Consider the following 15307-nt stretch of genomic DNA (forward strand, 5'->3'; position numbering starts at 1 on the left):
GGCGGACCAGGTGAGTGGGATCCAGAAGCTGGAGTGTGAGGCGGACCAGGTGAGTGGGATCCAGAAGCTGCAGTGTGAGGCAGACCAGGTGAGTGAGGTCCAGAAGCCAGAGATGGACCATGTGAGCCTGTGAGTGATGGGGGTGGGAGCCACAGGGTGGGGACCATGCAGTAGTGCCCTGCAGGGCCCAGGAAGGTGAAGGAACACAGGCCCCATCCACCTGGAGAGAAACAGGGCACCATCCTGTCTATTAACACCGAAGCCTGGAAGGAGAGATGGGAGCGATGTCCCACTTCATCAGGGACTGAAGCCTGAGGATTCCTCCTTCATGCGTGCTGAGGGCTGCTGTGGGCCAGCACCGTGCCAGGCATGTCATGTGTGTTGACATGACAGATCAGCATGGTGGGCATCAGAAGCCCACTCACAGGTGAGAGAGTGGACACAGAGTCAGGCAGGGAGGGCAGAGGTGCCACGGCCAGTGAGGGAACGGTGGGCTTGGAACCCATGTTTAACAACAAAGCTTTGGTTGCATCGGACTCTAGGCCACCTCCCCAGGAGTTTGGACCCTGAGCCCGAGAGCAGACCAGGCTGATGGCAGGCCAAGCAGGAGCAGCTCTGAATGGATGCTCTGGTGTCCCTGGGAGGAAGGAAACCACGTTTCAGCCTGTCAGCTTCCTTGGTCCTGCCTTCTGCTCTGTATCAGAGGGCAATGCCACAGGGCAGGGCCGGTTCTCTTCTGGTTCCCGAGTCATTCCCTAGGGCCATTCCTGCCCACCCCCTCTGGGGCAGCAGACTGTGGGACCTGTACCTGCTCCAGGCAGAGCTATTTCCTGCCCAGTCTGGCCAGCTCTGAGGGCAGCACGGAGTCTCCCACGGCTCCAGGTCCAGGCTGGGGCATCTCCAGGGAACACGAGAGACAATGGTGCCCCCGTAGATGCCTGGTGTACCCATAGGAGAGCAGAGGGCTGACCTGGACAGAGTGGCCTCAACCTCACAGTGCCCAGGGACAATTCTTAGGCCTCCCAGGACAGATGCCCCCAGTGGGCAATGGTGGTGCCAAGTGAAAGGAAGATGAGAAGTCAGGAGGAGTGGTGGCTGCTCCCATCTGGCCAAGGTCACGCCATTAGTTGGCTACATTTGCAGGCACAGGCTGGCCTGATAAACCAGGTAGGGCTTGGGGATGGTGCGACTCTGGTGGATTTTGTGTGTCTTGGGGAGAAGGCACCTGTGGAGGGCTGGGGATCCAGACAGCCCTTGGGGAGATTCTGACCTCCTTACACGGAAGTGTTCTAAGGACCCCCTCTAGGTTCCCTGTGGCCAGAAGTACCTTTCCTCTGGTGCCCAAGGACCCAGCCTTTCATGGACCTCCGGGTCCTGAACGTCTTAGGGAATGGGATGAGGCTCAGGCCAAGGAGAAGGTTCTCCTGCTCCCACTCCCTTTCCTGCCCTCCATTCCCTGCGGGGTCCCTCTCCCTTAGACCCAGCTCTGAGAGCTGCCCATCCCTGTCCCAAAGCCTCCCCTGGTGTGGCCTAGAAGACTATGCCAAATAAGGGCTGCAAAACAAAGTCCCCATTCTGAGCCGAAAGGGGCAGAACAGTAAACAAGTCAAGCGGGCAGGCTCCATGCAGCCAGGGTGGGGGGATATTTCCCCCCTCTTAGCTGATGTGGAATGTCAAAGAGGCTGAAATAAAAGTTGGAATGACAAGAGGCCAGGCCTGGTGGGGAGCCATTCACAGAGTTACTACCTGGGGGAGGATTAGGAGCATTGCCTGCCTGCCCAGTGGGTCGGATGTGTTATTGTCGAAAACACCACGTGAAATCCTTGTTTGTGTCAGCTCCAGGAGCAGGTTGCTAATTTCGAGGAATTAAACTAATGCTTTACGTGGCTCCACAGAAAATCAGAGGGGATTACGGCCTGGCAAGTCCTCGCTGACGGCCTTGCTGACCTTTGCCATACAAGGGGACTTTTTTTCTTGTTGTTTTCCCCGTGAAAGGTCCTACATGGAGCTGACACCTGGGCCTGGCAGAGCCTGTGACTCTGAGACCCAGCGTGGGGGACCTGTCATGCCTGCCCTGACTGTTGGCTGTGGATCGGTCTGGGCCCTCTCACAGCCTCTGTTCCCCGTATGTGTCGGTCTCCTTGACGGGAGGAGAGGTGTGGATCACCTTGGATAAAGTCCCGGGGCATTCCCCTCTCAGCCTCTGACGTGACCTCTTCTAGTCGGCAAGGCATCCTCGCTCCCATAGGAAAGAGATGAAAGGCAGGCCTACTTGTTCAAGCTAGACCTCATTTGTGCTATATGATGCAGGAGAAAAAAAAAAATGCCATTTATCGATTCTTTCCACTGGGAGCTTGGAGCCTTGTTCTGCCACTTCCCATCTCTGTGAACCTGGGCATCGCCTCTCTGAGTCTCTGCAGTCTCATCTGTAAAATGGTTGTAGGAAAACTTCTCTTAGAGTCTTTGGCCCACCCCTTCTGACCCTGCCAGCTGTGTGACCTTGGGAAAGCTACTTAGCCTCTCTGTGCCTCAGTCATTGTCTGTAGAGTGGAGATAATGGCTGTAACCTCCTCTGGCTTGTGATGGGCACAGCAAGCTCACGGATGTCAACGTTCTTACACGAGGGCCTGGCACGTAGGAGATGCTATGTATGCATTCGTCATTATTTTCAAATGTTTTGCTCCCACTAGATGGTGAGTACATGTTAGTTCACCTCCCCACAAACCATGGAGTAGGATAGGGAGCCCCTCCTTTCCTCCTCCTCCCTGTTCAGGCCACTCTCTCTGGCTCTTTCAGGAGTGTGAGGCCTATGAGAAGTGCTGCCCCAATGTGTGTGGGACCAAGAGCTGTGTGGCAGCCCGCTACATGGACGTGAAAGGGAAGAAGGGCCCAGTGGGCATGCCCAAGGAGGCCACATGTGACCACTTCATGTGTCTGCAGCAGGGCTCTGAGTGTGACATCTGGGACGGCCAGCCCGTGTGTAAGTGCAAAGACCGCTGTGAGAAGGAGCCCAGCTTTACCTGCGCCTCGGACGGTCTCACCTACTATAACCGCTGCTACATGGATGCCGAGGCCTGCTCCAAAGGCATCACCCTGGCCGTTGTAACCTGCCGCTATCACTTCACCTGGCCCAACACCAGCCCCCCACCACCTGAGACCACCATGCACCCCACCACAGCCTCCCCAGAGACCCCTGAGCTGGACATGGCGGCCCCGGCGCTGCTCAACCACCCTGTGCACCAGTCGGTCACCACGGGTGAGACGGTGAGCTTCCTCTGTGATGTGGTGGGCCGGCCCCGGCCTGAGATCACCTGGGAGAAGCAGTTGGAGGATCGGGAGAACGTGGTCATGCGGCCCAACCATGTGCGTGGCAACGTGGTGGTCACTAACATTGCCCAGCTGGTCATCTATAACGCCCAGCTGCAGGATGCTGGGATCTACACCTGCACAGCCCGGAACGCGGCCGGGGTCCTGAGGGCCGACTTCCCACTGTCGGTGGTCAGGGGACATCAGGCTGCGGCCACCTCAGAGAGCAGCCCTAATGGCACGGCTTTCCCGGCAGCCGAGTGCCTGAAGCCCCCCGACAGCGAGGACTGTGGTGAAGAGCAGACCCGCTGGCACTTCGACGCCCAGGCCAACAACTGCCTGACCTTCACCTTTGGCCACTGCCACCGCAACCTCAACCACTTTGAGACCTATGAGGCCTGCATGCTGGCCTGCATGAGTGGGCCGCTGGCCGCGTGCAGTCTGCCCGCCCTGCAGGGGCCCTGCAAAGCCTACGCGCCTCGCTGGGCTTACAACAGCCAGACGGGCCAGTGCCAGTCCTTTGTCTATGGTGGCTGCGAGGGCAATGGCAACAACTTTGAGAGCCGTGAGGCCTGCGAGGAGTCGTGCCCCTTCCCTAGGGGGAACCAGCGCTGTCGGGCCTGCAAGCCTCGGCAGAAGCTCGTTACCAGCTTCTGTCGCAGCGACTTTGTCATCCTGGGCCGCGTCTCTGAGCTGACTGAGGAGCCTGACTCGGGCCGCGCCCTGGTGACTGTGGACGAGGTCCTAAAGGACGAGAAAATGGGCCTCAAGTTCCTGGGCCGGGAGCCGTTGGAGGTCACTCTGCTCCACGTGGACTGGGCATGCCCCTGCCCTAACGTGACCGTGAGCGAGACGCCACTCATCATCATGGGGGAGGTGGACGGCGGCATGGCCATGCTGCGCCCCGATAGCTTTGTGGGCGTGTCGAGTGCCCGCCGGGTCAGGAAGCTCCGCGAGGTCATGCACAAGAAGACCTGTGACGTCCTCAAGGAGTTTCTTGGCTTGCACTGAAGCCCCCCGACCTCCCCGGCCCCCTCCCTGGCCTTCTTCCACCTATCCACCCCAATGCCTCTCAGCAGACTGGGCGAGGTCAGATTAGACAGGCTTGGGCCAGCAGGAAAACATCAACCGGCGTGTCAGAGAAAAAGCCACAGAGGGTCTCAGATCAGCGTCTATTCTTTGGGTTCAATAAGGGGTTCACATCTTTTTTAGCTCAGGTGGACAAAAGAAGTCAGTGGACACACGGAAGTTATTCCTGACCACCAACTTGCTCAGACATTCTCCTCCTCCCCTCACTGGCCCCACACCCCTGGCTCTCCCAGCCACCCTCCCCCAGCCAGTCTCCCAGAATGGGTTTAAGAGATGGTCGCCGTGTGCTGGTCACAGGAACAGTTGAATGGATTGGCTTGCAAAGGGGGTAGGTGGGGAGAGATAGGAGGGCCCAGGGACTAATGGGACACCTTTCCCACAGCGTCCTCGATTGCTGTGAGCAGAGGCCACTTGGGGTTAGGGACATGGGCAGTGGCAAGCTGGAGGCAGAGTCCAGCCCAGCACATGACTTGCCCTGAGTGGAAGCTGCTGGAACGGGTGCCTTAGGGTGGTGGTCAACTTGCCGCTGAGGCCACTACGGCACCAGCAGAATATGTATTTCTTCTCCCTGGCTGCATTGGTTTGTCGATCTAGTTCAGTTGAATTCAGTGGACGTTCTCTGAATGCTTACTGGGTGCCAGGACCACAGAGAGATGTCAGTCACTGCCCAGCTCTTAGTGCCCCAACACAGATGCCCTCGTCCCAGGGCCCCCAGACGCACCCCTCTGCTGCACTCACAGCTGTCTGGAGTTTCTGTCTGATGGATGGTGTGCTTCCATATGCCACTGGCTTCCTTGGACAGAGAGCAGACAAAAGCCCCGGGATCTGTTTGGTAGCAGGAGAAATGAAGGGAGAGGAAAAAGCAGGCAGGGAAGGGGGTAGTAAAGGACTGAGAGAGGAGGGAGGTGGCTGGAGAAGGAAAAGGAACATTGCTCGATGCTTCCATCTGGTGGCGGCCTCCGGAGCCCACGGGAACCTGGAGGGAGGCTCTCTGTGAGACCTGGGCAAAGGATGTGGCAGCTTGTTGGTGACTTTTCTGTGTGTTTCCAGACTTCCTGTGTAGGCCTGGCCATCCCGCCGCCAGAGAGAGGATTGGGAAGCCGCACTGTCAGCTCTGCATCTGCCCCCACGACCCTCCTCTGCCCTATTCTGTCCCTGCCCCTCCAAGCTGAAGAAGGTCCTTGTGGGGCGTCCTCATTTCTTCCTCAAATATAAGGAGGAAGATACCAATTAAAAGCTCATAGTATCAATGGCCCTGCTTGTGTGTTTCATTTGGGTTATGATGGGGAAGGGAGGGAGGTGGGTAGTGTCATTTGCTTTGGTGACCTTACAAGAGGGAAGTCTGGCCAGTGGGAGCATCTTTGGGGGTTGGAGAGACGCTGGTAATATTTGGGCCCCCTTTGTAGCTCCAAGGCCCCTTAACTGATGCTCAGCTCAGCTCTGTGAGTTAAGCTGAGGTCGGAGAGGTGAGGTGGCTTGCCAAGAACACAAAGGCAGGAAGGGGTGGGGCCCAGTCCAGGTGTTCTGATCTGTAACCTGCTGTCACCCCAGCGTGACAGCACAGTTGGTCAGGTCCAGACCCTGCCACCAAGGGTGTCAAGTTCAGAGGCGAGAAGGTGGAGGAGATGGGAATGGAGCAGGCAAGGACAGCTGCCAGCTGTGACTCACTAGGGGGCCTCTAGGTGAGGCCTGGTCCCAGGAAGACTCTGCGTCAAAGCCCTGGGTATGCTCAGGTCACGGGGCTCAGTTCCCAGAATGGGGACAGCAGTGCCTTTGGCCCCAGGGAGGCCCACAGCGGCTCCCCAGCCCTGGAGACGTGTTCAGGAGCCCTGCAGCCATGGCACGCCCCACAGCCTGTTTGTCCCCAAGAGACGCCACTCCCCTGCACACTTGCCTGTGTTTTCCTGGGCCCCAACCCAAAAGAAGAATCCAGGCCCAGCCTAGCCTGGCCCACCCCATCTCATCTGCAATAAGGGCGCGAGGAGGAGGTCGGGAGCAGGAAGAACAGAGGCGAGGATCCAAGGTTTCTCAAGTTGTCATCGGGAGAACACTGAGCACAAAACTGAGCCACCTCTCAAGCCTGTAATCCCAGCACTTTGGGAGGCCGAGACGGGCGGATCACGAGGTCAGGAGATCGAGACCATCCTGGCTAACACGGTGAAACCCCATTTCTACTAAAAAAAATACAAAAAACTAGCCAGGCGAGGTGGCGGGCGCCTGTAGTCCCAGCTACTCGGGAGGCTGAGGCAGGAGAATGGCGTAAACCCGGGAGGCGGAGCTTGCAGTGAGCTGAGATCTGGCCACTGCACTCCAGCCTGGGCGACAGAGCGAGACTCCGTCTCAAAAAAAAAAAAAACAAAAAACAAACAAACAAACAAAAAAACTGAGCCACCAAAGTGGTGTGGGCAGCAGCCACGGGCCCCCACCCTGCTCAGGTCAGGTAACCAAGGAAGGTGAGGATGGTCTCACCCTGTCCTCAGAGACCCAGGGACATTCTGTGCACCTGCTTCCAGCTCGAGCTCTAGCACATTACCATGGAAGCTGTGGGGGCAAGTGTCCACATGCCAGCGCCTGTCACCTCCCTTTCACCCCCATTTGCACGGATATGGGACCTGAGCACTGCGGCTGGGCCAGGACAGCAGGGCCCCCAGTCGCACGTCTGCTTCCCTGATGAAGGTGTGAGGTTCAGGAAAATCCCATCTCGGGGCTCCCTCTAACCAGACCACTGCCCACTCACAGCCCCAGACCTGGGGTGCCTGTCACACTCCAGCCCCACCTAGCAGAGCGAGAAAACTCAGCCCGTGAAGTCAGACTTGCCTAGGTCTGAATCTAGGCTCTGCTGCTTACCTGCGATCTCTCTGAGTCTCTCTTTCCTCATCTGTAGAACACAGGGTAGTAAGATCACTCTACAAGAGGCTCGGGAGCTGGGCCCTGTTAACTGGGTACAACTGGAAAGCCCAGGAAGGAGGGCCTGGCGCCGAGTGGCTGCCCCCTCCCACCCTCAGCAGCTCTCCACTCAGAACAGACCCTAGAACTGAAAGCCCTCCCCTCGCGTTTCTGGGTCTTGGGCTTTGCAGCTTCAAATGTTTTATTCTGTTGCTCGCAGAGTATATCCAATCTGAGCACCACTATAAGCTGAGGTGGGGTTCAGAAAATATGGGCACTTAGAGAATGGGTGGTTTCGAACCTATTATAACTTCTGACCTACTACCTGGCATTCGTTTTCTATCCTTGAAACCAAGCCAGAGTTCTTTCTTTCTGCTATCCTAGGCCTTATACAAAGGCTGGCATCTAGCAGGAGCTCAGGAAAGGGTGGATGGAGCTCCCAGGGCCTGGTTGCCAGCCAGTCTCAGGAGGTTGCTTTGCTCAGTCAAATGGAGGAGATTTGGCCCCAGCCTAGGTCCTGGGACATAACGAAATTGAGGCCCCTTTATCTCGGCTAGACTCACCTGTCTCCTATCTGCCCGGGATACTCACTTCTCCTCACCTTCCTGCACGCGCTTGGCTCTCTCCTTCCTGCTCTGACCCTCAGTACACCTCTTCAGAGGCGTCTTCCTGAGCGGCCTGTCTCCAGATCAGTCCCCAGGGCCTCTGGGGCAGGGCAGCTTGGCTTTTTCCACCCTCCGCCTCCCCCAGCACCTCCAGCCTGCTAGGACGCTCTGCTCCATTGTCTAGCCAGCTGCTCTATAGTCTGATGTCATCCCCCGGACAGTGGGGCTGGAGACCAGGGATGGAGTGGACCCTGACTAGGGAAGGGGGAGAATAAGTCCACAGCCTCGGTGATTGCCTTAAGCCGTGGGGAACTCCCTCCGTCCCCTTGTCCTGTTGTAAAACAGCAGCGTGCGTGAGCACGCCCTATGTGCCAGGTACCAGCTCTTGCAAGGTCCACTGCAACTGGAGGAGACAGAAGGCTATTTTGTAGGTAGGAAAACTAAGGCTAGAGGGGATAAGAAACTTGCCCCAAATCGGGTGAGTGGCAGAGCCAAGACTTGAATCCTGCCAGTCTGACTTCAGAGTTGTTGATTTGTTTTGTTTTGTTTTTAAGATGAAGTCTCACTCTGTCACCCAGGCTGGAGTGCAGTGACGTGAGGTCGGCTCACTGCTAACTTCGCCTCCCGGGTTCAAGCGATTCCTGTGCCTCAGCCTCCCTGAGTAGCTGGGATTACAGGCATGTGCCACCATGCCTGGCTAATTTTTGTATTTTTAGTAGAGACAAAGTTTTGCCGTGTTGGCCAGGCTGGTTTCGAACTCCTGACCTCAGGTGATCCACCTGCCTCGGCCTCCCAAAGTGCTGGGATTACAGGCATGAGCCACCGCGCCCAGCCTAGAGCTCGTAATGCTCATGTTATGTTGTTTCTCTTAGCACGCAACACACACACACACACACACACACACAAACACACACACCCTGCTCTGGGCTGGGCAGTTGGAGTCCCATTAGGACCCCGAATGTCTCTAAAGAGGCTGCCTCTCATCAGCACACACATGCCACCCAGGGCTGTTTACAACCTCCCCGTGTGACAAGTATTTCCATCACACACACAAGCAGTCTTGGCCTACATTCATCAGCCTTCTGCCTACTCATCCTTCAAGACTCAGCTCCTTGGGGAAGCCTCTGCTGTCCCCGGCTGTGTGAGCACTCCTCTCTGAGTCCCTCTCCCTCTGTTTGTGCTGATCCAGATCAGAATCATTGCCTAGGGCCTCCAGGAAGCTGTGGGCCCAGCTCTGAGAGCGCATGGAGGGGCCTGCTGGGTGAAACAGAGGGTCCTGGGAGCAGGGGCCATGCAGTGCTGCTGCACTGAACAACCACAAGCCTAGAAGGGGCCTCTCTGAGGTCCTCCCTCTTTTTTCCAGCTCCACTTCCTGTTACCTCCTCCCCCTCCTCTTCCTCCCACCTCTCCGAGGAGTCTGAAGCTTCCCTCCTACCCTGGATAATTTGTGATTAATGCAGGCGGGAAGGGTGGCAGGGTTCCTGGGCCCTATTCTTGGCTGTGGCCTCATTCTGGAATGTGCCCTGAGGTCAGGTGGCACTCCTCACTCAGGCTGTGTCAGGAGGAAGGAAGAGTAAACCTCCAGCCGGCATCTCCTGAGGGAGAGAGCAGGGTGGGCAGGTGGGCAAACCCCTTACCCCTCTCCTGCCTGCCTCCTAGGCTCCCCAGGCCCTCGACCCATTTCAGGGTCACGTTGGAATCCCTGTGGTTCTGTCCCCATTACCCCGGGACGAACTCCACTAGGTCTCCAGCAATACTCTGGCCACCGTCAACCCCACTTGGATGAGGGAAAGCAGAACCCAGCCCAACATAGACTAGCCTCTCTCGGAGGTGGGGCCTCTTCCCAGGCGTCTGTCAGGGGCAAAGCGGGCACTTGCGTGCTTTTGGCCCTTTTCAGGTCTTGAGGACACTGCCAGAGACCCGACGGGAGGAGGTGGACCCACCCCGATAACTTGTTTTCTGTTTTGGTGTGAGGGATGCATCCAATTCTGTCCATAGTCTAAGCGAGAGCAGAGGGTGGTGACTTTATCTCCTTTCTGTGTGGGTAGCCTGGAAGTGAGGAGGGGCCTGGGGTTTTCTCAAGGACCCCGGGCAGGGGAGAAGCACAGTGCCAGCAGTGGGGTGGACGTGAGGATGCTAACCCCTGCGCCAGGCACTTCACATGGAATGTCCAGTTGAATCCTCCCAACCCTCTGAAGGCACCATATTATTTTACTGTTTCACCACTTGGCAGATCACACTCTAAGCTGCAACCTTCAGGAGGGCAAAGACCATGCTTTGTTCACCTGCACGCCAAACACAAACCTGACCACGTTCATTAGGTGTTTGTTGAATGAATGAATGAATGAATGAATGAGGCAAGCCCTACAGGCTTTATGGAAGAAAAGAGACCCTCTTAGGTGCTATTTTACAGGTGCTGAACCAGAGACTCTAAATGTTTAAAGAATCCAAGGCCATAGGGTCATTCAATGAAAGAGCCAAGATGCAAAGCCAAGTCTGTCTGAGTTCGGTGCCTATACTCTTATCATGATGTCACATATGTATTTTAACCATCGCAGTTAAAGGTTGAGGACCCCAAATGGCAGTTCCCCCTTCTAAACACCCATAACCACCACTTCCAACTGGTCCTTGACCTCCGGGAGTACCAAGGGTTTATAGAAGTTTTATAAAGCCATACTCTCCAATATTGCTAGTACTGAATTCATGTAAATGAATTTAAATTAAATAAAAACACAAAATTCAGTTCCTCAGTTACACTAGTTATGTCTCAAGGGCCACATTTCATGTGGCTAGTAGCTGCCATATTGGACAACAGGCAGAATATTTCCAACATTACAGGAAGTTCTATTGCACACCCCTGTTATAAAAGGTTGACACGAAATTCTCTTTACTCCCATTGTCTCATGACCCTGGTCTCAGCCTCAGTATCCCGTCATCTTTTCTCCTGAAAGGCTTATACATTTTTTTTCTTTTTTTGTTTGAGATGGAGTTTCACTCTCTCACCCAGGCTGGAGTGCAGTGGCGCAATATCGGCTCACTGCAACCTCTACCTCCTGTGTTCAAGTGATTCTCCTGCCTCAGCCTCCCAAGTAGCTGGGATTACAGGCGCCCACCACCACGCCCGGCTAATTTTCATATTTTTTAGTAGAGACGGGGTTACGCCATGTTGGCCAGGCTGGTTTCGAACTCCTGACCTCAGGTGATCCATCTGCCTCAGCCCCCGCAAAGTGCTGGGATTACAGGCGTGAACCACTGCACTCAGCCAGGCTTACACATCTTCGTGCAAATAAAGTTCTTGATGGCCTCCCTCAGTACCCCAGAGTTCCCAAAGATGGACACAAATAAGCGCGCGCACACACACACACACACACGCAGCACCAACAATCACGACATGCAGGTGAAGACGAGTTCTCCAAACTTTTAGCTGAATATCGTAGGGGAGCTGCTGATAGGAGGGAGACAGTGGGAATGAGAGGCTAAGTCCTCCCATGGCACAGCACAGTGCCCATGACGGCTGCTGCCTCCTAGGAATCAGTCTGCCACCAGGCCAGTTATTCAGCAGCTCTTCAGAGACACCTATGCTGCAGCTGTCATCTTGTTTCTTGCATGGAAGTGCTGACTAAAAGTCTAATAATTATTTTGTTAGTGGTCATTGCTGCTATAAGTGAGCTGCATAAGCATTTAAAAAGAGGGCCTGGGGGCTCTGTTCCACAGGATGGGGGTGGTTAAAGATGTCAAGAACAAGGCCTACTTTAAGGGATGCACGGGAAATTTAGAAGATGACAAGAGGGTAAAACTGATTGCTATCCTTGGAAACACTTGGTGATATAAGATAAAAGCAAGTACAACATGCCCAAATACAGGAAAAGTCATGTAACTAGTAGAGATATCATTTGTCAGATTACTTATGCTCATATAGAAGGGGATATGATAGTCTATACCGCTTACGCACATGAACTGCCAAAATGCAGTGTGAAGGTTGGCCTGACAGATGACGCTGCAGCCTGTTGTACCAGCCAGTGCTGGCCTGCAGGCTTCTCAATAGGTTTGGCATGGACAAGATCTCTGATGGCCAAGTGAAGGTGACCAGAGATGAATTATAATGTGGAAAGCATTGATAGTCAGCCCGGTGCCTTCACCTGCTATTTGCATGCAGGCTTTGCCAGAACTACCATTGGCAATAAAGTTTTTGGGGCCCTGAAGGGAGCTGTGGATGGAGGCTTGTCTATCCCTCACAGTACCAAATGATTCCCTGTTTATGATTCTGAAAGCAAGGAATTGAAGGCAGAAGTGCATCAGAAGTACATCATGGGTCAGAATGTTGCAGATTGGATGCATTACCTATTGGAAGAAGACAAAGATGCTTACAAGAAACAGTTCTCTCAACACGTAAAGAACAGCATAACTCCAGACATGGTGGAGGACATGTGTAAGGAAGCTCATGCTGCTATACAAGAGAATCTAGCTGTGTTAGTCTGTTCTTGCACTGCTATAAAGAAAAGCCTGAGACTGGATAATTTATGAAGAAAAGAGGTTTAATTGGCAGGCTATGCAGGAAACATAGTGGCTTCTGCTTCTGGGGAGGCCTCAGGAAACGTACAATCACGGCAGAAGGCAAAGCGGAAGCAGGCACGTCTTACATGGCCAGAGCAAGAGGAAGAGAGAGAGAGGGGGGAAGTGCCACATACTTTTGAACAACCAGAGCTCCTAATAACTTACTCACTATCATGAGAACAGCACCAAGGGATGGTGCTAAACCATTCATGAGAAACCACCCCCATGATCCAATCATCTCCCACCAGGTCTCGCCTCCAACACTGGGGATTAAAATTTCACATGCGATTTGGTGGGGACACAGATGCAAACCATATCACCAGTCTATGAGAAGAAGCCCGAGAACGAAGCTAAAAAGAAGAGATAGAACCATCCCCAAATGTCCCCTGCCCAGAAGAAAGATTGTGTAGCTCAAAAGAAGGCAAGCTTATTTTCTCTGAGCCCGCTCTCACAAGAGTAAAGGAGCAGGCTGTTGAGGACTAAACCAAACAACAATTTTCTTTCTGTTTTTTTTTTTTTTTTTTTTTTTTGAGATAGGGTCTTGCTCTGTTACCCAGGCGGGAGCGCAGTGGCACAATCTCGGCTCAGGGCAACCTCCACCTCCCAGGTTCAAGCAATTCTCCTGCCTCAGCCTCCCCAGTAGCTGGGATTAAAGGCACACGCCACCATACCAGGCTAATTTTTGTATTTTTAGTAGAGACGGGGTTTCGCCATGTTGGCCAGGCTAGTCTCAAAGGCCTGGCTTCAGTTCATCCGCCTGCCTTAGCCTACCAAAGTACTGAAATTACAGGCGTGGGACACCACTCCCGACCCCAGACAATTTTCTATGAGGATTTTTCAGATAAAGACAATCAACATATTAAGCAATAAATAAGTAAATAAATTAATTAATAAATTAATAAGGGACCAGATGTTTTAGGCCTCAAGGTCCCCAAATCTCCTTGCTGTCCAGGGTGGGTGGCAGTGAGAAAAGATCACAGTCATGGCAGAGCATGGGCTCAAATACTGGCTTTGTGACTTTGAGTAGTTAACTTCTCTGTGCCTTAGTATTATCATCTATACCACAGAATAATAATGGTAGCCATAGTGCCTCTCCAGGGTAGCTGGTCCTGGGCCTCATTGCTTCAGCTTCTTGGCGATAATTGCTGTTGCACGTCCCTGCCCATGACTGGAGCAAGAACCAGGAGGGGAGAACAGACCCCTCTCCCAGAGCAAAGCCAGAACCGATTCAGTCTCCTTTGCTGACAAGGAAAGAGTCCAGGAGAAGGGTAGCTGGAGAAGAGAGGGGGAGAGGAGGAGGGAGGGAACAAGAAGAAAAAGGAGAAGAGGGACAGGAAGACGCATACACACATACGCACACACTTGGGGTTGTGCAGTTGGAGGCCCAGGAAGCAGAGATAAAGTGTAGTAATTTGTTTAGAGATGGGGAACTTCTGAGACCTCCATGGAGGCCCTAAGAACATTCTGAACCCTTCATTCCCGGCTCCAATACCTCGGGGTACAGAACAAAGCTCTCATTGACCCTTTATTTCAAGTGCCACTCTCCATCTCAATGTACCACAGGGGGCAACAGAATAAAAGGGGAAACAGCCTTAGAACCCTGGTATGATCAGTAACAGACTCAAAGCAATCTTCACAATCATTACAACCAGCAGTTTTTCCCTGTGACCCTAATAAGCGCTGAAGCTGGTGTGTATGGATGACTAGAACACAGCTTTAGTGAGACTCATACAGATGGTAACCCATCCCTGTCCCAGGCCTCATAGAAGGTGGGTACCCTTTACCAATTAGATGCCCTTTTGGCAGGGTTAATAATTTCCGTCACTAAGAGCTTACAGCACTTAATATGTGTTCAACATGCATTATCTCATTAAATATTTACAACCCTGTCATGTGTATATATTTTCACCTCCATTTGATAGTCTGTCCATATCAGAGATAATGAAACCGAGGCTCAGGGAGATTGAAAAATTTTCCCAAAGTCCCTGGCCAAGCAGGGACCCAAACCTAGGTGTGTCTACAGGACTCCAAAGGCCACATGCTCAACCGCATTTGTGATATTTTCCACCACAGATTCAAGAACAGTCAAGTCTGGTTTCGTCTCATTTTTGTGTCCTTCCTTCTCCCTGCTAACATACCAAGAAGTTTTACTTCCTAGGATTCTCATGAAAAGGTACGTTTATGGCCAGTTGACCTCCCCTAAATAGGCTGAGCACACGTCCTCGAGGCTAAGCCATGGCAGGAGAAGGGGAGGATTTGAGCCCTCTCTCACCAGAGTAAAGAGAGTTCAGGTTATTCAATGTAGGGAAAAGGATGATGCTGAATGCTTTATTTATCTTACATACTCATCACACCAACCCTAACAAGTAGAATCTGGAACCCTTTTACAGATAGGAAATCTGAGGTGGAATCGTTTTAACAGTGCACTGCTATTTAAGGTTGAGTTTGGGATTTGATTCTAAGTCTGACCCCAGGCCAGGCATGGTGGCTCACGCCTGTAATCCCAGCACTTTGGGAGGCTGAGGCAGCGGATCACCTGAGGCCTGGAGTTCGAGACCAGCCTGGCTAACATGGTGAAACCCCGTCTCTACTAAAAATACAAAAATATCAGCCAGGTGTGGTGGCGGCGCCTGTAATCCCAGCTACTCAGGAGGCTGAGGTAGGAGAATCCCTTGAACCTAAGAAGTGGAGGTTGCAGTGAGCCGATATTGCGCCACTGCACTCCAGCCCGGGTGACAGAGCAAGACTCTGTCTCAAAAAAAAAAAAAAAAAAAAAAACTCTGACCCCCAAAGCCCATGTTCTTTCTCATAGAGGATCACTAGGAGTAATGTTATTTGGAGGCTGAATGAAGCGCCCTACACCACTC

General features: G+C 53.4%; 1 protein-coding gene and 1 pseudogene across 2 annotated transcripts in view; both read left to right on the plus strand.

The window, feature by feature from the left end:
* The window catches only part of WFIKKN2 (WAP, follistatin/kazal, immunoglobulin, kunitz and netrin domain containing 2), an 8256-nt gene extending 2606 nt beyond the window's left edge, over positions 1 to 5650 (plus strand). For both annotated transcript variants that reach the window (XM_011959976.1, XM_011959974.1), the window contains exon 2: positions 2797 to 5650. In XM_011959976.1, the coding sequence (XP_011815366.1) occupies positions 2866 to 4317 (1452 nt within the window). In that variant the 5' untranslated portion in view covers positions 2797 to 2865 and the 3' untranslated portion in view covers positions 4318 to 5650. The remainder of the gene's footprint in view (positions 1 to 2796) is intronic.
* A 5942-nt stretch (positions 5651 to 11592) lies between these two features.
* On the plus strand, positions 11593 to 12900 carry LOC105524666 (annotated as a pseudogene).
* The last annotated feature ends 2407 nt before the right edge of the window (positions 12901 to 15307 follow it).

The sequence above is a fragment of the Colobus angolensis genome, unplaced genomic scaffold (genome assembly GCF_000951035.1).
Source record: "Colobus angolensis palliatus isolate OR3802 unplaced genomic scaffold, Cang.pa_1.0 Scaffold50, whole genome shotgun sequence".
NCBI classification, from domain to species: domain Eukaryota; kingdom Metazoa; phylum Chordata; class Mammalia; order Primates; family Cercopithecidae; genus Colobus; species Colobus angolensis.